Below are 25166 nucleotides of genomic sequence, written 5' to 3' on the forward strand. Positions count from 1 at the left end.
CAGCAACAACAACAGCAACATCCACATCTCCACAACAGCTGAAAACGTGGCTGGCAGCAGCTCACGAATCGGTCGCCAGAGCGGCTCAAGTATGTGCTTCGCAGGCGGCGCCACAAATGGCGCTCAGGGCGGTGCTAGCACTTCATCCGGCAGTGGTGCGGGCACCAGCGGCTCTAGCGGTTCAGCCGCATCGAAGGCGGACAAACAAAGGGACGGCGGCGGTGGCCTCTGCGGCTGCCAAAAGGCGCCCAAATCGCATTGCATATCAGCGACAGGTGAGTGAATCCTTATGCTGCCGCAAGTGGCACAGTCACAGCTGCAACCTATTGAAATCGTTGTTGATACCGCGTGCCGTAGTCACTAACCGTAGCCAGCTAGAAAGAGCCAGTTCCGTTCCGGTTTTTTGTTGACCAATTTGCGATAGCCTAAAATGAAAATTATTTGAAATTTAAATTCAGTTTTCTAAGCGTTCGAGTCAGATGAGTTGGAATGGGCGTCCGACTGTCCGTATAAGCATAAATTACTTTACTGTTATTGCATAGACTTGCACCTTGTACTATATACATATAGACGTATGAGATAACTCTCGGATATCTGGTATATATATATATATATACGCCCAGTAGATGTGTGGCGAAGCAGTTAAAGCTTTCAAGTCTATAGTTTTGAGAGCTACAACTTCATCTCTATTTTTTTTAATTAAAATTTAATTATATCAATCAATCTATATAGTAGCTATATCATTCACAGATATAGCTACTGTATAGATCTATTCCATAGAATCTATATCAATCTGTATAGTAGCTATATATTCACAGTTATATATCTAGAGCCCTAAAATGTAAGCAACTCTAAAAACTGCTAAAATCTAGTTTATTCCAGCCTACTCCAATTATAGTTAATAGTAATAATAATAGTTAAACAGACTTAGACCAAGATTCAACAAACTTTGTAGTTCAATCAATGTTTAGCTGCTCTACAGACAGTTTTATAGATTTATAATATTCATTGAAATATTTTTTCAATGTAATAGTCTCTTAGGTATAATCATATATAGATATATAAATAACTCCGACTTAAGTCTTACGTTAACTATTTTAATTTACAAACTTAATCTCTCCATTTGTTTATCTTCCTCCTTCTCTCTTACTTACCTGCCAACAGGTGTTTTGCTTTTGGTACTGCTCTATACGGCCATGGGCTCGATTATATTTGTGACACTCGAAGGCGAACTGGAGGATGGAACAGCATTAGAGACGGCTGTGGCCGCCTCCAAGCCCTATCCGCGCACCGAGCTGGCCAATGCCGAGATACGTTCCAGGTGAGTTTCATGTAGGCGTTAACGTGATGCTTTAATTTATCGATGGCTATGCCCAATTATGACAGAACTGTTGATCGACTGTGGTCCATAACCGAGGATCTGAACATACTTTACAAAGAGAATTGGACACGGCTGGCTGCCCAGGAGGTGCAATTGTTCCAGGTGCGTTTACACTTCAGTTAATAACCAAAATCTCGTACTAAATCCACCTGTGTGTGTGCGTGATGTCGTTGGCTTTGCTCTTGCAGGACACGCTGCTGCGTGCGGTGCGCCAATCGAAGCTCTATCAGCCAGGCGGCGTGCAAATGAATGCACCGACGCACAAGTGGACCTACGCCTCGGCCTTTCTCTACTCCCTGACATTAATTACAACGATAGGTGAGTAGCAACTGGGGACCAACTGGTTTCCGCCCCTTCCCCTGCCGTTGCCCCTTGTCGCCTTTTCGCACATTGTTCCTCTCTTAGTGTCAGCTCACAATCGACAGTTGGGGAATTTATTAGCACTTCGACTACTGACGTTTTCCGTCTGCCAACTGCAGAGCTCTGTGCGCATTGGGTTCCGGGCTCAACGGCCCAACCAGGCGCTGAGGGCGCTACGGGGCAGGGCCCACAATAGGGCCCGGGTGTGTGCGTTTGAGACGTTGACTGAGCGCCTCAGTGCACAGCTGACCGGCTGAGTGGATGACTGGATGACTGGATGACTGGATGACCAGTTGACCGCCGCCTGCCCAGCTGCTGGTTTTAATTAACAAACTGTCAACTGGCGGCAAAGGCCAAGCCTCGTCTATATTTTGCCTCCCAAACTCGTTGTTGTTGTTGTTGTTATTGCTGTATTTTTTTTTTTGTATTTGTTGTTTGTTTTTTTTCTTTGGTTTTGTTTTTGTTTTTGTTGCGTCTGCCCACTTGACAACATTTTTCAATTTACGAGCGCGTTGATTTTGCAATTTCCCCCAAATTGGCGACACGAACCCGGCAGCCCGGCTGGCTGAAGGGGCTCTGGGCATTGCTGGCTCTGGCTGCTGGCTGGCCGCGATTTCAATAAATTATAAGCAGCTCGAGGGCTAAGCAATTTGGCTGACAAGCGCAGAGCGCTCGACTGGCACTTCGGGCCCAGTTCGACTCCGCCAATTGGCCCGAAGGATGCGCCAACAAAAAGCCAGAGACACGCAATTAAGATGTATGTAAAATATCATTAATTTAACGCAGGCTCTTCCCCCGCCCTCTCCCCCCTCCCCCTTGCTATCTCTTCCTGTAGCTCTCATTCGTTCTAACAATGAGCTTGGCTTTCCTTTTTATGGCTTGCCTACTTCGCTAAGGCATGAACATTGTGTTCCGGGTCAGCCAGGGAATTACAACATGGAACTTGTTTATACAGCATGCGCATAACGTATATGATATAGGAAATCAGCTTGATTAACTACGAACTATAGATCCGTGAACGACACAGTTCGATGATTCATACTCATTAGAGAAATTCGAATCATTTGAAACCGTTTGAACTAACTGTATTAGTGTTGCTAATATAGTTCGCGAATCAAACATTATAGATTTAACTTATTTATCGGATATATATATATATATATATATATATATATATATTTTTTATATACTCTTGATCAGCCTTAATAGCCAAGTCTCTATGTCTTGCCTTTGTTATTGGCTACAGTACAAAACTCTTATGTAGAAAGCAACTGTGCTTAAATTTAAGCTTATTGTGTGTGTGTGTGTGTGTGTGTGTGTGTGTGTGTGTGTGTGTGTGTTTGTGTGTGTGTGTTTGTTTGTGTGTGTGTGTGTGTATTTGTGGCTAGGCTATGTTATGCAGCTCAGATCAATTACATGCGTCGAAGGCTGTCAAGTGGTAACAGCACACACACACACACACACAACCACATAGCTGCGGCTGTTAGCATTTCGGGTACATTAACTGAACCTAGTCAAACGCAAAGAAACATCAAAAGCAGCGAATGCTTAGTGACCAATGCTTGGACAAGCGGCTGACCCCAAAGCATTTAGATGTATCGTTTATTTATATATATAAAATATATATATTTATATATGTGTGTGTGTGTGTGTGTGAGAGAGTGGCAAAAATCAATCGAATTGTGACAATCGGTGAAAGCTCCACGTCGTCATTTGTCGCGCATCGCATTACGGGAAATTGGGTTTCAAATCAAAACTCAATTTTGGACACGCTACGTGGCATCGAGGCCGTTGGCTTTGGCTATCCAAAATCTGTCTCCGTCTAAATAACTCAACTGTGGCTGTAGCTGTGGCACGGTCACGCCCATTACCACAACAAAACGCCCCCATCGTGTGGACTGAAATTATTTTGACATCAGACAGCGAACAGCAAAGCGATCTGCGGTTGGCAGCTGGGCCAAAAATTGCACAAGCGAAAACAACATAGGAGCAAAAAAGCAATCCGTGATACATACGTTACCCAGTGCCGGCCGTGTGGAACTGTGCCAGGATCTGGCCAGGCATTGCAGCCCGAAAAAAACAATCATTGGAGCGCCTAAGCTGTCCCGCAGACCCTTGCATATTGTATCTATATATCAGACTGATTGTATCTGCGGACCAGTCTTCCCTCTCTCGCTTTTTCACTCTCTCTCTGTCTCTCTCTCTCTGTGCGTGTGCTTACGCGTGTGTGTTTGCCTGCACATCAATCAATTATGAAACAATTTAAGCAAAATGCGTTTTTCGGGGGACATTTTGTCGTTGGGATTTTGATTGTTTTTATGCTTGTGCTCCTTGGCCCTGAGCCCTTGTCCTTCGCAACTGTAAAACCGAGTTAATGTGTTTTCTATAAATATAATAAATAGCCAGCGTCTGGGGATTTGCCATGGGGTTCAAACACAAAGACACACACACACACTCACATGCCACAAAAACTAAATCGAGCTTGAGTTATTATTTGCCAAGCTCCACGGCCCTTTGCTGTATCGGCTAAAGTTGCAGCTAAAAGTTTTGTTATTTGTTATATTCCATACCCATTACAACTTTCTAAAACGGGTATTTTGGTGTCTGAATATTGATATTTTAAATTGTGCATCGATGGTACTTATTAATTCGAAATATCGATAAATATCGATATTTTTTACTTTTTTCATTTCTAGTTAATATATTTAAGTTTCTTATACTTGTCAATAATGTCTGACTATTTTTATATATAAAAAAAATATAAATTCCATGAAATCGATAATCGATAAATATCGTTTTATGCACTTACTACAGCTGGCATCAGAGATATGTTAAGTTGTTAAAGTTGATATATAACTTACTCCATAACAATTATAAAATATTCATAAATACTTTCAGCGCAGCTCCAACTTTTCCCAATTCTCACGCTAAATATAGGGTATTTCGAAAGTCAACGCCGCTGGGCAGAGAACATTCTTCTGATTTGGCCCATTCGTTAGATGTTGTTGTTAATGCGCTTAGCGCGCATTAGGGCCGCCGCAAGGAGCTAGAGCTAAGCCGCAGTCGGAGTCAATGCCAAAAACTGTAACCAGGGCTATTAGCCCGAATTGGTTAACTCAAATCGATTACTGTGGCATTTGCTCATTATGCGCATTTCCAGCAAGCTGCTGACTGGCTTTAGCCAGGCTCTTGAGCTCTTTTTAATGGAGCCGCTGCCTGACGAGCGAGTCCTTTTAGCCCGGATACACCTTTCAATTAAAATGTTGGTCTTGACAGCCGACCCGGCCACAGCTCTCCTCGTCCTATTCTCTAATCAAATGAACGACTCACTAACTGTCTAATAAATTGTCTGTCTGTCCGACTGTCTGCCTGTCTAGCTGTCTGACTGTGTGGCTCTGTGGCTGTCTGGCTGTCTGATTTGGCTGTCTGCCTAATGGCCGCTGTGTTTGTCAGCAATTGGCGCATAAAACAAATTTCATTGCCTACTTTTTGGGGCTGCCGCACATGAACCATAAGTTATGGGCTTCAAGTTCGCTAGCTAGACGCCAAATAACTTAAGTGCAATGTCGCAGTTATAGTACACACCAACGTACCCACACACACACACACACACCCGCACACCCGCACACCCGCCCACACCCATCTAAGTGCTGCCTGCATTTGCACGTAAATCCTTTCAGAGATCAGATACGGATCTGTATAGGTGTCATGCCTCGACAGTTTTATACGAGACACGTTTTGTGGCAGCCACATCTAATGAGCCGTTTATGCAGTTTAAGAGCTTTCGCTGCCTGATTGATTGCACCCAGGTGGCAACGGCTGTAACCAGGCGACAGCTGTGCTCCATTCTCTCTTTTGTGCAACCACTAAATCGCTTAAGCAACAACCAATTTAATTCAATTCATTTCTTTCATTTGCAATATTTATTGGACTGTTTCATACTCTGCACTATAATTGCCATGCACAAGTTATAGAAGGTCGAGCGCTTAGCTGAGCTGAGGTTAGCTCGAGGCTATCGTATGTGACTTGGCCAGGTTTAGCGAAAGCTGCAGTAGCACTCATAGTTCACTTCATTGGTATCTGATATACCCAACACAAAGTAGTCTAGGGTATGTGCAGTCGATAGGTTTCGCAATATTTCACTGCTGTTTTTTTGTATTTTTTTGTCTTTCATTTGTTGGCGGCATAAAAATGCCATTTGGTGTTTCAATAATTTTTCAGGCGGCTTTAACTAATGACAGAACAAAGGCGATGCAGGGACACGGGCTGAGTGTGGAATGAAATGAATATAATTCACAAGCGCGCGTGGCAGCCATGCCACCAATAACAATTTCAATTTATTTGCGCTAATAAACGAGTCGAGATTATGGCAAATTAATATCGCGCATACGCCATGTAAACGCATGCATTTTGCGTGCGTATGTGTGTATGCCTCTGTTTGAGTGTGTGCCCACAGTGTTTGTAAAGTAATAAAATTAACACATATATGGGCATAAATATAAACATCTAGGCAGCCAGCAAATGCGCTTCTATTGAGTACGCACACACACTCTATTGATTGTGCCGCACACACACACACACACAGCAATGCCCCTCGTTGCCACTCTCCCTCTTTCTACAATGTGTCGCCGTTTTGATTTATGTCTTTCAGGATTGCTGACAGCCATGTGTTGCGGCTTTAATGTGCGTGTGTGTAAGCCCAACTGAGTTGGACCATGTTCTCTCTCTCTCTCTCTCTCTCTCTCTCTCTCTCTCTCTCGCTCTCTCTCTCTCTTACTATAACAGCTCCACAGGCCTGTTAACATAATGTAATTATGACTGTGACAGCGGCAATTCACTTATTGCCATTGCACTGTGCGCACCGGCGGCGCCACAAATTTGTTTACCCTTCACCTGTTTGGCTGCTTATTATAAATTGATTAGAATTAATTTGCGTCGCTTCGCACTGCGCTCTCAGCTTCAATCGTCTGGGGTCAATTAGTTGCGTTGCGAAATGCAAATCTTTTAATTGATTCTTTTATTATTCATTCAGGCAACGTCGTCGTCGTCGTCATCGTCGTCGTCGTCGTTGTCTTCCTCCACATCAACATCCGATTTCATAGCTGTCGAATGATTAGTATTCAATTTCGAATGTTTGCCAAATGGTTGGAAAACTGTTCTATAAAACTAATCAAGGAGAAAGCCAAATTTCAAATCTATTTTGTGATAGATTTTTCTTTTACTTTGATTCGAAAATCAGGCTTAAGGATTTTTGTAATTCGTCTATAAAAGTTGAGAAACGCTTTAAGTTAGGGTAAGCTCTAATATTTAGCTATCCTAGATAGCGTTCAAGGGTATCTTTAATAAATTTCAGATCCTGCGCAGTCTGAGTCTTCTCTCAATTCTAGCAAATGTTTGAGCTGTTTTTTGTGAGAATCTAGTCGACTGGCCACCTCTTGGTTTCTGTCTTACATTTCTGGCAACTACAGGTGCAGCTAATATTTCCAATGCTCATGCACCTAGTGGCATCAGTGATCTGTCCTTAACGCCTCTTCCATACTTGGCGATGGCACAGAAATGGGCACAGAAATGCCCAAAATCTCAGATACTTTTATAGATTCTAACCCCGCTTAGACCTGTCTTCTTCGAATAAGTTTCCATGCCAATGCGGACAACCTTAAATATCTTTATCTTGCCCACAACATGTGTAATATGTATATGTGGATAGCTGCCAAGCGAATTGTTGTTTAGTTTTTACTCTTTTCATTTTTAAGACATCTTAAACAAACTTGGCATTTGCATATGCTGACCTCGCGTAATAAAAATCTTTTCAAATGTGTCTTCAAGCAACTTGATTAGCTTCGTTAAGCACTGTTAAAGTGCAGTAACTAACTGTGATATGAGTTCAATGTTCGTATAAAAATGAAACTCTGCAGGTTAACAAAGGCGTTTAAGCTCTGGCATACTGCAGATAAGCATCGAGTGCGGATGCCGTTTAACATTCATTCACACATTTCCTAAAGCGCATTAGAGTCAAGCATGAATGCACAATAACTACCAAGCACACACACACCCACACACGCACACACAGAGAGAGGCTAAGGTGCATTTACCGGGTCTTGGTGTCTCAGTCCAGATTTTGAAGCATGCATCAGGCCTGAAGCGTAGAGAAGTCGTCTCTGTGGTTGCCGCTGCTGTTGTTCTATTGCAATTTTGTGCGTTTGTGGTGCAATTAGCTTAAGCACAGACACGCACCAGCACTTCGGACGGAGCTTCGACACGCACCAGCGCTTAAAGTGAAATCCTCTTGGTAAGTCCACTCAATCGTGGCCGGCAGCGCAAGGGCTAATCTGACAATGAAATTCATTGTATTCTGCCCACAAATTCATTTTGGCAATCGAAAAATATCATCGAGTATCTGCTTCTGTTGAATTAAGCACAAATGTTTATTTTTTTCCTCCGTTTTGCTTTTAAAAGTGCAAATCTAGTTAGATTTTCTGTTGTTACTGAGGCGCTTTGCCTGCACTCCGTTCTCAGTCGGTGCTCTGCTCTCTGCTGTCTCAACTCGCCTAAGCTCGCTTTTGTCTTATCAATTTCTATCAATTTAAGGTATGCATTCTTCACTTTATTTGCCTATTTATTTCTTTTTTCCTTCTTTTGTCTTGCATTCACTTCACTTGATTTGCATCCAACGCGCCTTATGCTCGCTCCATATTGGCTTCCCTCGGACCCAATCGAGTTTCGCATAGAGCATAACGTTTATTCAGCTCTTTTGTATGCTTTAATAGTTTTCATTTCTGTTTATTTCTTTACTTAAAGCTCTTTTGGCTTTTCTCTTACTCTGTGGCTGACTCCAATTTCATATTTTCATTCTTCATTTTAATTCTCCCTTTTCGTTCACTTACTATACTTATCTTAGGCCAGATCTACTAAATGACATTTATATCTATAATAGAAAATGAAAGAAAGAGATAGCGGGGCAGCTAGAGAGAGGTGAGAAGAGTGTGATGAGAGATAAGGAAACTAATTCAATCTCTTCCTTATCTCAATCTTTATCTTAGACTCAGAGAGAGGTGAGAAGAGTGAGATGAGAAGAGAAGAACGAAATAATTCAATCTTTTCCTTATCTCTATCTTTATCTTTGGCTCAGCCTTCTCATCTCACTTTCTTTATTACTCTCTTCCTCTCTTTTTTCCTTCTCTCTCTTTCTCTCTCTTTTGCTATTTTGTTCACTTTTCTACTTTTACCCAGCTTTTCACTAGATATTAAATACTTACCTCCGATTCTTAGGTATTTCTTAATAGTTTTTCTGTATCAAAAGTCTATCGTTGTCTCGCCTTCCCACTTCTTTACTTAGTTAAAATAAATGTTTCCCTCTTCATTTTAGCCATACTTTCCCTTGTTTTTACAATGGATTTTTATAGTTAATTGCACTCTTAGCCATTTCTAGTGCAACACTCAGTATTTCTCTGTAATATGACTGCTCGCTCTCCCACTCTGTCTGTCCCACTCTCCCTCTCTCTCTCTCTTCCATTCGTGCTTCCCGTCCTGCCCTCGTTCAACCACATAATCAACTTTAAATATTATTTATGTTGCATACTTATTTGCATTGCTGTCGCCGTCTCGCTCGCTCTCTGCCATTTGATATTGACAACTTTATTAAACATTTCGTTGTTGTCCATTATTTGAAACGATTGCCGCAAATGGACGCCAGCTGCAGCTGCCAACATTCGCATTTCATTCACCACCGCACACATACGTCTACTCATTGCCATTCGCATTCTCATTCTCATTCTCATTCTCACTCTCATTCTCATTGCCATTCGCATTCGCATTCGCATTCTCGTCAGTGTCGCCAGCCCCAGACCTGACCTATGACAGGCGTCACGTTTTGTTGTATGTAATATGTAATATTATTATTACACAATTTGTATGCGTTGGCTTTTGTTGCTGTTGTTGTTGTTGTTGCTGCTGCTGTTGTTATTGGTTGACTGGCAACTATAATTTGCGACACGTGCCGCCAAAATCTATGGCCGGACACTTGGGTCCGAGTGGCACCCACCGGGACATTGCTTCGACCCAATTGGCTGTTGCGGCCTGTTGTCGTTCCCATTGTTGTGGCCCGTGTTGCCATTGTTGTTGTTGCCGCTGTCGCATTGTTGCTGCTTGTTATGTGTGCAGAAACGCGGCAGTTTATTTTATTTTTATTGCAATTCGCTGCTCGCCATTCGACATTTGACATTCTCACTCATTTTTATGGCCTGAACGTTGCGTGGGTGGCCATTGTGTATATATTTGCGTGTGTGTGTGTGTTTGTGTGCGTGTGTTTGTGTGTGGTGTCAAATATAAAACAAATAATGCCAAGAGCGAACGCCAGCAACGGCACCAACAATCACAGATAAGTCAACATTTTGCTGATGCGAACAATTTCGTAGAACCAGCAACAAGGACAACGCCCACGCTACATTCTTTGGCACATATTCAAACACACACACAGACGCACAGAGGCACATACGCACAGTGTTAGACAAGCGCGTAACGAACCACTCAACACTTTATGCGCTGCTGCTGTTGTTGCTGGCCCCGCTGCCCGCAGCTCTTGCCAGGCTGCATACATTTTTTAATGCCTTTGCTGTTGGGCAACGACAACAGCAGCAGCAACACCAACTACAACTAAGAGCAGCAGGCTCAATATGTGTCACACTTACAAGGACTTAAAACAACCCACTCTCAACGCCACGTTGGCCGTGTGTCTTTGTCTTTGGCTCTGGCTCTGGCTCTGGCTGGACTCTGCAGTTTTTCATTTAGAACGCAGCATCAATAGCAACAGCTGCAGCTGCTTCAGCTTACTGCAGCCCATCCATCTTTGCAACTGTAGCAGCGTGCTCCAGGGAGGGGGTGGCACAGCCAGTTACGTATACGCAACAAATTTTTGCCAGTCAGAAGCAGCCGCTTTCAATAATATCAATGCTTACAAATGTCATGCCATACATAAAAGTAGCAACAACAACAACAGCAGCATGAGCGGTGCCAGCAACAGCTACGCCAACAACAACAGCAACATTTGCTGCTGCTGGTCCTGCAACATTTAGCTTCTGATTCAGCAACATTTGTAACAACAACATTAATTACTGCTAATGCAACAACGACAACAACTGGTCTGTGTTAGCAACATTTGCCACTGCCACAGTAACAATAGTCGCTGTTTCGACATCAAGAATAACAGTTGTTCCTGCTGCAAGAATAACAACAATAGTTGCTGCCTCGCCAGCAACATTTGTTTCGGCAACAACAACAGTTGCTGCTGCAGGAGCGACAACGACAACAATTCGTACGCCTTCGCCTTTGCCAGCGCCTTTCGAGTGGCCACTCTGTCACATGGTTACCAACCGCCCACTTCCATTCCTATTACCCCGCCTCGCCCTGCCCCCCGCTCTGGGTCCTTGCCCCAAAGCCTCTTAACCTTCTGCGTGCTGACAAATTGTGCAGAAAACTGCACAGCGCAGCTGAAAACTATTCGTTGGCCGCGTATCTCGCTGTGTGTGAGCGCGTGTGTTTCGGCATTAAAAAATGCAAGCAATTTGCTGGCTAGAAAAGTGTTATACAAACACATTAACTCATTTCATATACAGGAAAATGCACTTGCTCAATTGTTGTGTAAACACATGCTGTTAGTGATTAACTAAGCATAACTCTTCAGTGTTATACAAAACATAATTGACAGATTAAGTGTAATAAGCAAACTTTTAATATACAGTTATTAGAATTGTTATACTCACTGTTATCTGGACTATAAGCCTTTTTTCAAACTGATTCGCTGTTATATAAACTGTTATACAAACTATTATACATACTGTTATACAAACTATCGTACAAACTGTTATACACACTGTTATACAGACTATCATATAAACTGTTATACAAACTAGTATACACACTGTTATACAAACTATCATATAAACTGTTATACAAACTGTCATATAAACTGTTATACACACTGTTATACAGACTATCATATAAACTGTTATACAAACTATTATACACACTGTTATACTGTTATACACTGTTATACAAACTATCATACAAATTGTTATACAAACTGTTATATAAACTCTTATACAAACAGTTATATAACTGCTTATCTAAAAACTGCCCTACTAAGCCCTAATATGAGAGCATTGTTATATAAGCTGTTATACTAGTTTTAATGACAACTGTTGCATAACTTCTCCTTTACTTACATAGTCTACCAGCTGTCATCGATGTTCCACTCAAAAGCTGCTTGACTAATACGTAATGACAACTGATTTATTGACGTAATATATTAAGCAAACTGTTATACGCTTGTTTACATACCTGTGTACATATGTATGTATATAATTGCCACACAAGACTTTTTCATTTCAATTTTCGTGCTGTCCACAGCTGTTATACTGGACAAGACATGTCGAAATTAGTTCTGCCCACTAGACAAACTGTTTAACGGTGATTTTAATGACACGTTGAGCCGCACTCTGCGCGCCCCCCTCCCCCTTCCTCCCACTCGCTATTTATGTATATATTTATCTATCTAACGGCACTTGTGTGTATGTGTGGTCATTAAATGCTCTCGCTCTTCCACTTCTCGCTGGCCTTGTATGCATGTTTCGACATGTTTATGCGTCGCTGACGTCACTTCACAATGTGACAAGGCGCGTTCATCGTTTTACGAGCACAGCCACGCCTTGTGCAGAGCAATGGGCGCTGATTGATTGCTGCAACGGCCATTGCTTATGCGTGAGACTGTGTGTGTGCTTGTATGATTGCTTGTGCGTGCGTGTGTGTGTGTGTGTGTGCATTTGGCTTTTATTTTCATTTGCAGCGCATTTGTTTGCCATTTAAATGGCCGCTGCTGGCATTGCCGTCGACGTCGGCGTCGCCGCGTCTCGATAACAATTTTAATAGGCCATTTAATTTTTAATTAATTCCTCAAGCGTTTGGCATTTGGCAAGTCATAAAAATGTTTGTTGTTGTCCTTGTCGTCGTCGTTGTTGTTGTTGTTGTTGTTGATATTGTTGATTCTGTTGTTTCGCTGCCTTTAAAAGGCGTTTAATGACATGTTTTACTGTCGCCTTTTGTGGCTGCATATCATTATGATGATTATATGTAATTTTAATGACATTTACATAATTCCAACTCTACAATCAGCCGCTGTCCCTCTCACTCTCCCTCCCTCTCTCTCTCCCTTTCGCTTGGTCTGTTTGGCTCACTTTATTTATTGAACGCTTGACATTTTATAAGGACGCAACGCATGATTCTGTCGCAATTCCATTGCTCAAGCACACACACACACACACTGTTACACACACACACTGTTACACACACACACTGTTACACACACGCACTGTTACACACACACACTGTTACACACACACACATTAATGAAAGCCCGGCAAGTGCCGCGCTAGAGCGAGATAGCAACTAGCTACACTTTTGACCTCATGGTGTGGGGTATTCACTGCGGCCACGCCCACACGCCCAGCCAAAAGCATTTATAGCATTTATGCGAATTGTTTGGTTTTATATTTGAGCCATTTTTGTGACTCTCTCTTAATGGCTTTTTGTGAAAATTAATTTCTTAGCTATTAGAGACGCTTCGCAGTGGCCAGCAGGCCGGGCGCCAGGGCGCTCAACCTCCATGGCCCCTCAGAGCCACAGCTTCAATCTGAAGTGCTACGCCCGCATCTACTGTCGCTCTCTCTCTCTCTCTCTGTCGCTCTGCGCCGCTCACTCCTGTTGTGTCGTTCCCTCTGCTTCTTTTTTTTTTTTTTTTTTTTTTTTTTCGTTTTTATTTCTTTATTTTGTTGCAGCTTATTGTCTTAGACTCTATAGCGCATTTAGCTCTAAACCTTAACTAATGGGAGGGCAGATATGCCAATTATTCTGCACTTGTAGCTACTATCTTAATTAGTTCTAATATTGTCTAGAGGATGCAATCTCTTCAGTCTTCGCCTATTGTTGTTTATAGCCAGGTTGCTTGCGAGATGGTTAGGATGCGCTGCAAGTCTGTCCGCGTATCTTGAACTGTGTCGCCCAATGAGTTCAGCAACTGTGGGAATTGCTAAATCCCTATGTAAGACTGAGTTTCTTACAAACCAGCTGGCTCCAGTCCATCTGCGTAGTGCTTTATTCTGCAGGGTCTGAATTTTGTTCCTTGTAGTCTTCGCCGAGGAGCCCCATAGAGAGATACCATATACGAAGGTTGGGACAACTATTGCCTTGTAGATGGCGGCCTTGCTGCTGTAAGACAACTTGCTTGAAGCTCTCAGCATCCAGTCGAGGGTTTTTAGCTTGCTTTTGCATTTTGAGGTTACTTGACTTATGTGCGCTTTAAAAGTCAGCCTTCTGTCAAGAGTGATACCAAGGTACTTTACTTTTGAGGCTTTGGGAATAGTGGGCCCCAATGCAACGCTTGGGCAATCTCCTCTTCTAGTGGCGAAGGTAGTATGTACAGACTTTTGTGCATTAATGGTGATACACCACCGTTTTGCCCAGCGTCCGAAAGAGTCCAGATATTTTTGTAGTGAGTCTGAAGCTTCTTGCGCAGATACGTGACGTGATAAGATGGCGGTGTCATCTGCATAGGTCGCTATGAGTACTGCATCTGTACTTCCTATATTTGGCTCGGGAGTTGGCATATCTCCTGTGAATAAAGTATAAAGTGTTGGGCCTAGAACACTACCCTGTGGTACTCCAGCCATAATTGGTCTAGTCAAGGATACTGTTTGCCCCCTTGACACTTGGAAGGTTCTTCCAATAAGGTATGAGGATAGCAACGCGAAAAATGGGGCTGGAAGGGTGGTCCTCACTTTCTGCAGCAGTCCCAGGTGCCAAACTCGATCAAACGCCTGTTTGATGTCTAAAAAGACGGCAGAGCAGTACATCTTTTCTTCAAAGGCTCCAAGGATATGGTGCACAACTCTGTGAACCTGTTCCGGTGTTCCATGCTGTCTCCTGAAGCCAAACTGATGGTTTGGAATGGCCTCCTGGCGTCCCAGATGTGTCAGTACTCGTTCCAGAAATATTCTTTCGAATATTTTGGAGAGTACTGGCAACAGGCTAATTGGTCTGTACGACTCAATTTCTCCCACGGGTTTGCCAGGCTTAGGAATCATCACAATCACGGCGCGCTTCCAGCAGGCTGGAAAGTGCCGGATGCGGAGCATGGCGTTGTACACCATAGTTATGTAGTCTATGGTGGAGTCAGGCAGTGCTCTAAGGACTCTGCCGTTTATTAGATCATATCCAGGGGATTTTTTTGCCTTCACTCTTCTGATGTGTTCAAGAACCTCTTCTTTTGTACATCCAGTTATCTGGTCTTCAGCTGGGAGGGGCGAGAGAACGATGTCTTCTGTTGCTTCGATTTCTGAGGCCTCTGCGGTAATCACCGGCGTGAATTGGTCTTGAAGGTGGTTTGCAAAAGCCTCAGCTTGAGCTTCGTCTCCAATGTGCCAGGAACCAGAAATGCTCCGAATGGGATGACGTCGTATTGGCTGCCGTTTGAGCTTTCTTGTAAATTTCCATAATTGAAACTCTGCGTCAGTGGGCGATTCAGCTCGTACCAGCGCATCGCTGATACACCTCTTTTGAAGCAGGGCGAGAGCAGCTTTAAGATGCCTCGTGGCTTCGTTGTACATGGATTTGGCATCAGGCGTGCGTAATCTTAACCAGCGTCTCCTGGCCCATCTTTTGTGTATTAGTAGGTGTTGGGCCTCCAAGGTGAGGGGGATGTTGTACGGAGACTGTTGTCTTGTTTGGCAAGATGGTGGGGCGGCTTGGTGCGCAGCTTTGACTATTTCTTCCTGCAGTTTGTTTGCTGCGTAGTCCACGTCTTCAGGAGTGTTAAGTTCCATTTCTATGTGCAAAGAGTAATGGAGCTCGCGCCTAAAGACTCCTAAATCTGATCCTGCTGGCAGTAGTTGTTTCCTAATGGGCAAGGGCTGTGGCTGCGCGTGGATTGTGACTATTAGTGGCAGGTGGTCAGAGGATAGGTCCAAGGATTCTTCAATGGTCAATTGCCGGTCACAGATGCCTTTGTAGACAGCGAAGTCGATTGCCGAGGGCCTGTGTCCATTAATTGGGTAACGGGTGGGGGCTCCAGTCGCCAATATGCTGAATTGTAAGTTTTGAATCGCCTCAAATATGACTTCTCCGCGACGATTCGCACTATTGCTTCCCCAAAATGGGTGCCATCCATTCCAGTCGCCGCCGATGAGGGTCTTATTCAACCTTTGGCCTAGAACCTGTTCCATGTGATGATCACACAGACCAGTGTTTGGCGGAAGATAAATTGACGCAACTTCGATCGCTCCAATAGACGTAGGCAGGGTGATGGCTGAGACCTGCATTGTTGCGTTGCAAATTGGCAGTAAAGGTGTATGCGGTATTGTTGCTCGTATGAGGATTGAGGATCCACCAAAGCAGTTTGCTCCTTCACCATGAGCCTGATAGTGTTCGTATCCGAAAATTTGTGTAGTGGGGCACTCATGAGTTTCTGTTATTAACATTATATCTATGTTTTCTTGTGAGAGAAACGCAGCCAGTTCCTGAGTCTTGTTTCTCAGGCCATTGGCGTTCCAGATACCCACACGTAAAGCCATTATTTGTAGGCAAGCTTGGTTATGATGGCCATTAAACTGTTTAGCATGGTTGCTTGTTGGGATTGTACTTCTCGCATCGCTTTGAGCTCGGCATTAATTGCGTCAAACTGACGTTGTTGTTGCTGAAGCATTTCAGTGAACAAAGTGTCACTTGTGGTATTCTTATTTGACGGTCCACCTCTAGCGGCCTGTGCGTAAGAAACACCACTAATAGGCGTTGCAAAGCTCGTGGCTTGGGTAATGCTCCGGGGCCTTGTAATTTCGGAAGCAGTACTCGGACCCGTAGACGGTGTTTGTGTGGGACTCCTTTTTTGTGCTGGGGATTGCAATTTGCGCAACCGCTTGTATACTTGGCAGCCCTTATAGTTGGCTGGGTGCTGTAACTCACAGTGCACACAAGTTGGTGCCTGGTCCTTTTCGCGGGTGCAGTCTTTGGATGCGTGTTTCCCGGCGCAACGCACACATCTGGGAGCTTTGTGGCAGTAGCGTTGTGTGTGTCCAAATTCTTGACAGCGATGGCATTGTGTCAGGTCGTTGTATCTTCTTGGCAGTTCCACTGTGCAGCGTTGCCTGCAGACAACTCGAATGTCCAAAATTTCTTTGTTGTTGGGGGCCTGAGCCACGTCAACAAAAAATATATTTAGCGGTGTTTTGTCCATACGGCTCAGTGGGTTGTGCACATTTGTAATTGTGTGGCCTTTGGTTTCCAATTCCTTTTTAATTAGTGTTGTATCAGTGCTGGAGTGAAGCCCTTTGAACACGACTCTATATGGTTTGTCCTCCTTAAGCTGGTAGCAGTGGAACTCCAATTCCAGCTTAGTAAAGTGGTCTATAACTCTGCGATAGTCCTCACTGCATTGGGTTAATACACCTATGTTATTCTTCTTTGGCTTAATTACGTATGATTTAGCATCAATTACTTTATCTATTATCTGTTGAAGTAGGGCCACAGACTTGATGTTTGGACACCATATGGGGGGCGGACGAGGTTTCGGAGTAGTTTGCTGGTCGGTCAATACTGGGGCTTCTGGAGCTACAGGTGATTCGCTGTAGTCTTCATCTTCTTCTACGAGCAGTGAAAATCGATTTTCTGATATTAATGCTGCATTGCTGGTGCTTGGTTCGTCGAAGATGAGCCTTTTCTTGATGGTTTTTGGTGAATTTGGCTGTTTACGTTTCGTGTTTTTGTTGTTAGTGATGCCTTGCACGGAGGCGATATCTATTTTTGAGTTTATTGGCATGATGGAGGCTTGCCTATTTGCCATCACAACGTTAAGCTGGGCTTGCATTTCTGCATTTACCTTTACAGCTGTAGCGAGGTTATTGACATTAGATGTCATCGCGGATTGTGCTTTTGAGTGCAGGCGCACTCGCGCCAAGCGACGAAATTTCGTAAATTGCAATTAAAGCAATTGAGTTACGCGGAAGCAAGCGATAAGAAAACGCTGCGTGTGCGGTTTTTGTTGCTGTTGCGTTGAAGAATGCACCGCAAAGTTCTATTTTTAGAACTCTGCAGCAGTAGAGCTTAAGCGAAGGCTGTTCGAATTCACGTCTTTACAGGTCGAACGACTGATCGCGATTGACCCTCTGCTTCTGTGTGTAATTACTTTATGCCTAAAAATTGCCGTTGTAAAATATTTTATTATTTGTTGGTTGGACTTGTGCCCTTGCCACGCCCCTCCAATACCCGGTTAACCCCTCGAGTTCCGCTTAGCCTCTTCTATAGCCTGTGTCCGTCTCCCAGCTCCATTCAGTTTTAGCCGCGTCTAGGGCCGTCTTTGAAGCTGGAGGTCATGCCTGCGAGGCCGGACATCGCTCGTTGTTTGCTTTGCATTTGTTGTTGTTGTTTGTGTTGCTGCTTCTGCTGTTGGCTATCGTAATCAATGGCCGCTAATCAAATGAAACGAGTTGCGTAGCTGCATGCGCAATATGCGCCAGCCCTTACCTCCCTTCGTCACCCCTGCATTTCCGCTTCCTGGACAATTGGACACGCCTCTGGGCAAAAGCGGAACTGGGCCACTTTCGCCATGAGCCGGAAACTCAAAGCCAGAATCCCCCTCTTATTTCAAGCAACCATAAAAAGGGAGTGAAATTTCCACAACAACCCGTAAACTCACTCTGCCAAATGCAACAACAGGGTGTACCGAGTTGGGCCTCATTCAAATTATCTGCTCAATGTTTGTGAACTGCATGAAAATCGTTCGAGAGTTTTAATTGAGATGCTCTAATTGATCTCTGCCGGTTATTGAAATGGATACAGCTGCGTGAGCACAACAAATACTGTTATACGTGACAAAACTGTTATACTATTTTACATGCTAGACAAATCTTAATTAGGATATTAACAGTTAAATAAACAAAACTTTTATACTGCGTAGCAGTTATATAAACTGTTATACATATTAGCAAAATTGTGATTGTTATCTTAACTATTATACGTAATAAAATTGTTATACTGCCTTATATGTTAGTGTAAGTATAATTATTGTGCTAACTGTTATATGTAACACAACTCTTATACTAGCTTACATGTTAGCCAAAGCACAATTGTTATATGTAACCAAACTGTTATACTGTCTTAAGTGTTAGTCAAATCATAATTATTGTATTAGCTGTTATGTGCAACATGTTTGCCAAATTATGATTGAATGAATTATATTAACTGTTATACGCAACAAAACTGTTATATTTTCATTGGGTTTAGCGACGCTACTGTCTGTCATAACTTAAAACAATTAATAGGTTACTGCTTGACAAGAAAAAGAAGATGGGGAACAAGCCTTCTATAGCCTCCTTTCGTTCTATTGAAGTAGGAAGTAGGAAATCTCCTTTATGTCTTTTAGTTTCAGTCTATATATTCCAAAGAGTGGAATTCGACTGTGAGACGGTCGTTTAGACAACTTAGTTAGAAAAATAATAACAAATAGACTTCAGTGCAAACCTTTTTAAATTGTATTAAATTTTTTCGAAATGAATTTGTAATCTTTGACACGAACCCCAGAGTCAACAGTGAAAAAAGTAAACGTTTTGTCATGTCACATTTGGTTCTTTAAATATTCTGCTTCAATTTGCATGTCATGTGGATGACTGAGCGGTCTTTGAAGAGGGGCCCATGCCCCTGCCGCCGAACCTCCCCCAGCCCAAGCCAATCTAGCCCTGCCCAACCCAACACGAACAACAACAACATCAACTGTATGAGGTAGAAAAACCCATTTTTCAAATAGTTTTACTAGGCAAAAACTTGAAAATTGCTAAACATAATTGGCAGTTTTTGCTGGGCCTGCGGGTCGCCGTTGCCTAAACAGAAATCTTTATGACTTTGCCTCCTCTATCCCAATTGCATGTGTTGACTGCAGTGGACGAGCAGTCAGTGGATGGGGGAGGAGGGGCAGAGGAGTGAGTGGAGCTGGTACCTTATCCGGAGGCCGACATGTGCTCGCCGTTAGTTAGTTAGTTATAACCACATACAATTTTATGCAGACCATATTGTAAATGTTATAATTTTCACTAACAATTTTTGCCATGTGCCTTGCTATGGGTGCAAATTCATGAAATACAAATGAAGGAGGAGGCAGGACTGCGTGGCAGGATAGGTCTCCAAGGCGTGTTCCGGTAGAGGGAGGAGGCTACGACATGGATGATGATAATTTTTAGCAACTTTTTCATAGCTAGTGGACAGAGTCCACCTTATCCCTTCAGACCCAGCTACTGCTATCTCCTACGCAGTCTCTCTCTCACTCTATATCTCGCTTTCTCACTCCGGCTCTAGCAGATGTGCACTTAAACGTGCTTCGGGTTTAAAAGTATTATTACATTAAGGCTACAACCAAAAGCATTCGCTGATCGTATGTGCATGTGTGTGTGTGTGCGTGTATGTGTGGGCGTTTTAATTTTTAATACCCTGTAAATGCAAGTTTGTAATCTATTAAAAGGCAATTTGCGAGAGTTGCAATTAGAACTGTGCACCACAATTTATATTGACATCATATTTCATGAAAGATTTGTAACTGCGTCACGCTCTACTGCCAGCATTGGAATTATCGTATTAAATATCATAAAAATCAATGTTTGCTGTTCATAAGCTTTACTTTAGTTTTATAACATCTCTATTGGCTTACAGTAACGTGGCTGGATTTATTACTGATTTATTGTTTATTTGCTGATATCCGATTAAAATACATAATTTTGATAAACATTTCTACATTTTGTTTGCATTACTAATTGAGTACTACGATCTTAGCTTGAAGTTCAAAGTTCAAAGTTCTTGAGGTGTTTCAGATAATAAAGTTAAATAATTAATAGTTTAAAAAAAAAAAGGATCAATCGCGAGTTTAGCTGCTCAGCTTCAGTTCCCTGAGGTTCGCGCTTGATTGCATGCAGTTGAGCTGCAAGCAGTGCAGAGGGGCGTGCCAAGCAGTGCATTCATATAGCCTGACTCATGAATTTTGATGCTGCTCAGCAATTGTCAGATCGTTTCCTAATAGAAGCAATGAATATGTGCCATGTGGCAACGCTGCACGGACTATTTGCGTGGCATTTTATAGGCGAAGCGTCGACCCTTAGTGACAGGCGCTTGTTTTTCTCAGATATTATAGCTGTCGCTGTGCTAGCTTTTTATTTTTAAGTAATAAAATTTAATACATGGCTACATAGTCGCCTCACACACTCACACACTCGCATACACAAAGCCATTTATATGTATACGCACATTTTACTCAATTATAAAAGTTTCCACATTAAAAGTTCATTGCTGAGGCAGGCGAAGCGAGAGACGGCGCCGTCTCCGCCGCTGCCGCGGCCGTTGCGATGGCATCTTTTTGGTTAGGGCTGCCATCCTGTTGGGTTAGGTCGTGCCCGGCAGCTATAACGACTACCAGCAGAGTTGCCCTCTTGCTGCTGGGCCAGCCAGGCAGCCAGCTAGCCAGCAAAAGCGACAACATCAAAGACTGAGTCAAAGCAAAACGTCTGGCCGTAAAAGTTGCTGTTTTTTTTGTGCCCAACACAGGAAAAATTAAAAATGTTGTAGTTGGTATAACAGTAGCTACAGCAGCAGCAGCAGCAGCAGCAGCAGGCAAATTACTCTGTCTGACCCTCTGGTACTCCAATGGTAATGTAATGCAATGTAATGCGCAGATACAGGAATGTGCCATAAAGTTAAAAAAAAGAAAATAGAGTAAAAACAACACTAAGCCATCAGAGTGTTGTAAAAACTGTTAAGTGATAGTAAAAAATATTTCATTTGTTATATAAATATAGCACAACATACATAAACAGTTATAAAGCACATATCTGGCATAGCGCTTGAACTGTGGGCCACGTCTAATTGGAATTCTTACTCAAGAGCTGAACTATTTTGCAAGCCAACTATATGAATATCTGGAAAGCATAATTACTTAGTTATACCCAAATGGAAAGTAATTTGTGTTATACAGGCACTCAGCTGTATTCAAAGTATTTTTGTCCACACTACAAAATTTTACACATTTGCTTTTCGGCTAGTGTTTTACTCAGATTAAACATTTAAAAATATTTATATATAAAAGTGCAGTAGATTTGGAAGCCTTTAAACATATGTATTTTGCATAGGTCTGTTCTAAATTCTGTTATACTTTACATACAGGAATTTAGGAGTTTGCGACTTCGATTAGTTTTGATTAGATACATACTTTGGTGCCGTTACTATATAGATTATGAAAACGAATAGCATATTATTAACTGGTATATTTGTATGCTGTTATACTGTTATACTATTGAACTGTTATACTGTTTAATTATTATATTGTTATACATTTATACTGTTATATTGTTATACTGTTATACTGTTATATTGTTATACTGTTATATTGTTATACTGTTATACAGTTAGACTACTATACCTTTAAACTACTATATCTTTAAACTGTTATACAGTTATACTATTATGCTGCTATACAGTTATAAAGTCAACTGTAATACTGATACTGTTATACTGCAAACTTGTTATACTGTTATACTTATACATCTTCTCTTTCTATTACAGGCTACGGCGGCATTTCGCCGCGCACCCAGTGGGGCCGCGTGGCTGCTCTTGTCTACGCCCTATTCGGCATACCCATCGTCTTGCTCTATCTGTCCGCCATGGGCGAGGCCCTTTCCACCGGCATGCGCTGCCTGTTTCGCCGGCAGCGTGCCAAGGGCAGCGTTGCCAGTGGCCCCACACCTGGACCTAGTGGCAGCCGCAAACCAGACAAGGCCAAGGGCCAGCAATACGGACACCCGGGTACTAGCAAGATGCATCAATACGGCGTTCCGCCCTCCGTCTACCAACAGCAGCAGCAGCAGCAGCAACAGCAACAACAGCAACAGCAGCAACAGCAACAACAGCAGCAGCAGCAGCAGGGAGCTAAAACCGCCTTAGATGGCTCGTCCAGTGTACCAATCTCGATCTGTGTGTGCGTGCTTGTGTGCTATGTGACCAGCGGAGCAATATTGTTCCACAAGCTGCAGAGCTGGAGCGTGCTGGAGTCGCTGTACTTCTGCTTCACCTCGCTGGGCACCATTGGCTTCGGCGAGCTGGCACCCAGCGGCACTTTGACATTGTATATGGCCTCTGCATACATATTGGTCGGCATGGCTGTGGTGGCCATGTGCTTCAGCTTGATACAGACGGAGATTGTTATGTGGCTGCGTCGCTTCAGTGTGCAGGATCATGTCACGCCCAAGGTAGAGGAGTTGACTCTCGTTACGGTGCCAGTGACGCCTAAGCCCTCCTGACAACGACCCAGCGCTGAGATGCTGGGTGCCAGCGGCAGCGCTGCGATTGGCACTGGCGCTCAGGCTCAGGCCAACAGTCTAGGCCAGCATCAGACCATGTTCTTTGGCCCGGCGCACACATTGACCCAGTACAGCTCGCTGCCACGTCGCAGTCACTTGCATGGCGGAGTCGGAGGCGCCTCGTCGTCGGCCTTCCAGCGGAATACACCTATACGCCGCTCGACCGGCATACCGGAGCATCACATGGAGTACTTTGTGCCGCGCAGCATAAGCGAATTTAATTTATCCGGCGTTGGCGACTTGGCGCTGCCACCACCGCGACGCTTCTCTCCCAACATGAGCGGCATGGGCATGCCCATGGGCATGGGCGTCGGCGTCAACATGGGCGTCAACATGGGCATGGGCATGGGCATGGGCATGGGCATGCCCCATGGGCTGCAGCTGGGACCGCCGCAGACGCTGCTCTGTGGCGCCGGCACACCATCGCAACCACCGCCAGCCCAGTTGCAAATTGTGACGCTCAAGCCGCGCAGCGAGAAAATGGTTACGTTCGAGGATGAGTCGAAGTCGGCTGCCGGCGCTGCTGCTGGCACACATTGTCCGCACGGTGTACCCACCACGCCACGCAAGTCGAGCGGCGCCACCACAGTGGACCTGTTCATGTGACCAGCCACCTGACAGACGGCCGGTGCGGATCAACAGCCACGCCCCAATGCCAGCGACAGCGCCGACGACGAGCTAAATGCAGCGCTGCGACTGCGCGACAGCATCGACGATGCCCTCTGCCCGAAACAGGCACCGGGAGAGGTGATTCGCGTTTAAGTAAAGCAGCATCCATCTCGCACTGTAAGTATGTGCACACAGAGAGGCGGGAGCGAGAGAGAGAGACAGAAAGGGAGAGGGAGTGTCCTACAAATTGGGAGTTACTGCAGGCTAATTAGGTGAATAGCTTAACTACAACAACAACACTGAATGCAAGCTAAGCTAATATTTGTGAAATAAATGCGTGTAAACACAGCAAGCAGCAGCGACTGGCAGATACCCTGTAGCCAGTGTCGAGGCATGAACATTTTCTTTGAAGCATTCATCTCTACAAGCCACACGCACAGCTGTGCTTCTTCTTGCATGCATATATATATATATATATATATATATATATATATATATATATATATATATATATATATATATATATATATATATATATATATATATATATATATATATATATAAATATGAATATATATATACCAAATACGATTCGAAGAAGACTTCTATCACATTACTATTATACCCTCTTTAGTCCATTTTAAATGGTTACAGGGTGCAAGGAAAACAAATGAAAAAAGGTAAAAAAACATTTCACGCCTGTTGTAAATATATATACAAAATAACCAAACAAATAATTATAAAACATACATTTATTAAAATCCGTGTGCAAAAGCGAAAAACAAAAAAAAAAAGAAAAAAAAACAAATTTAAATTCACAATACAAAATACAAAATACAAATTACAAATTACAAAAATACAAATAAAAAAAGAGAAAAAATAAATAATTGAACGAGTGAAAGAGAAATTAATAAATGTGCGCAACATGCGACTAAAACAATGAATAATAAATAACTGCGCAATCCCGAAATGCAAATGCAAATGCGAAAGCGGGACGAGGAATCAAAGGACAAGGGGCAGGGGCAAGGGGCCAGGGCCACGGCTAGGGCTAGGAGCAGCCCGCCTCACCGGGGGCAAACTGAATGCAAATTGCAAATGCGAAATGACAAATTGTACGCAGTCCAAAAATGACAAAGTTTATTTAAGCGATTTGTTCGTTCATTTGTTTGCTTTGTTTTGTTTATGTTCTTTTGCTTTTGTTTATTGTTTAATTGATGTAGAATTTGGAATTTGCTTTGAATTGAGCTGTGCAACACTCTGTGCTGTTAAGTGTAACATGCTGTGTATAACAGTTTAACTGTTATACTATTATAATTCTTATATGAGGCCAGTCAACTGTTAGGCAAAGAGTTTAGCAAACAACGCATGCTGTGTATAACAGTTTT

At 43.2% G+C, this 25166-nt stretch overlaps 1 protein-coding gene across 1 annotated transcript; it reads left to right on the forward strand.

Moving 5' to 3' along the window:
* LOC111602038 lies at nucleotides 1-24207 on the forward strand. Its single transcript, XM_030223668.1, is given in 5 exon segments — nucleotides 1-275; nucleotides 1165-1321; nucleotides 1387-1483; nucleotides 1570-1699; nucleotides 22379-24207. Coding segments are annotated over 5 exon segments (1968 nt in total). The 5' UTR covers nucleotides 1-91; the 3' UTR covers nucleotides 23779-24207.
* The last annotated feature ends 959 nt before the right edge of the window (nucleotides 24208-25166 follow it).

The sequence above is a fragment of the Drosophila hydei genome, unplaced genomic scaffold, assembly GCF_003285905.1.
Source record: "Drosophila hydei strain 15085-1641.00,03,60 unplaced genomic scaffold, DhydRS2 tig00000250-arrow-arrow-pilon, whole genome shotgun sequence".
In the NCBI taxonomy this organism is placed as follows: domain Eukaryota; kingdom Metazoa; phylum Arthropoda; class Insecta; order Diptera; family Drosophilidae; genus Drosophila; species Drosophila hydei.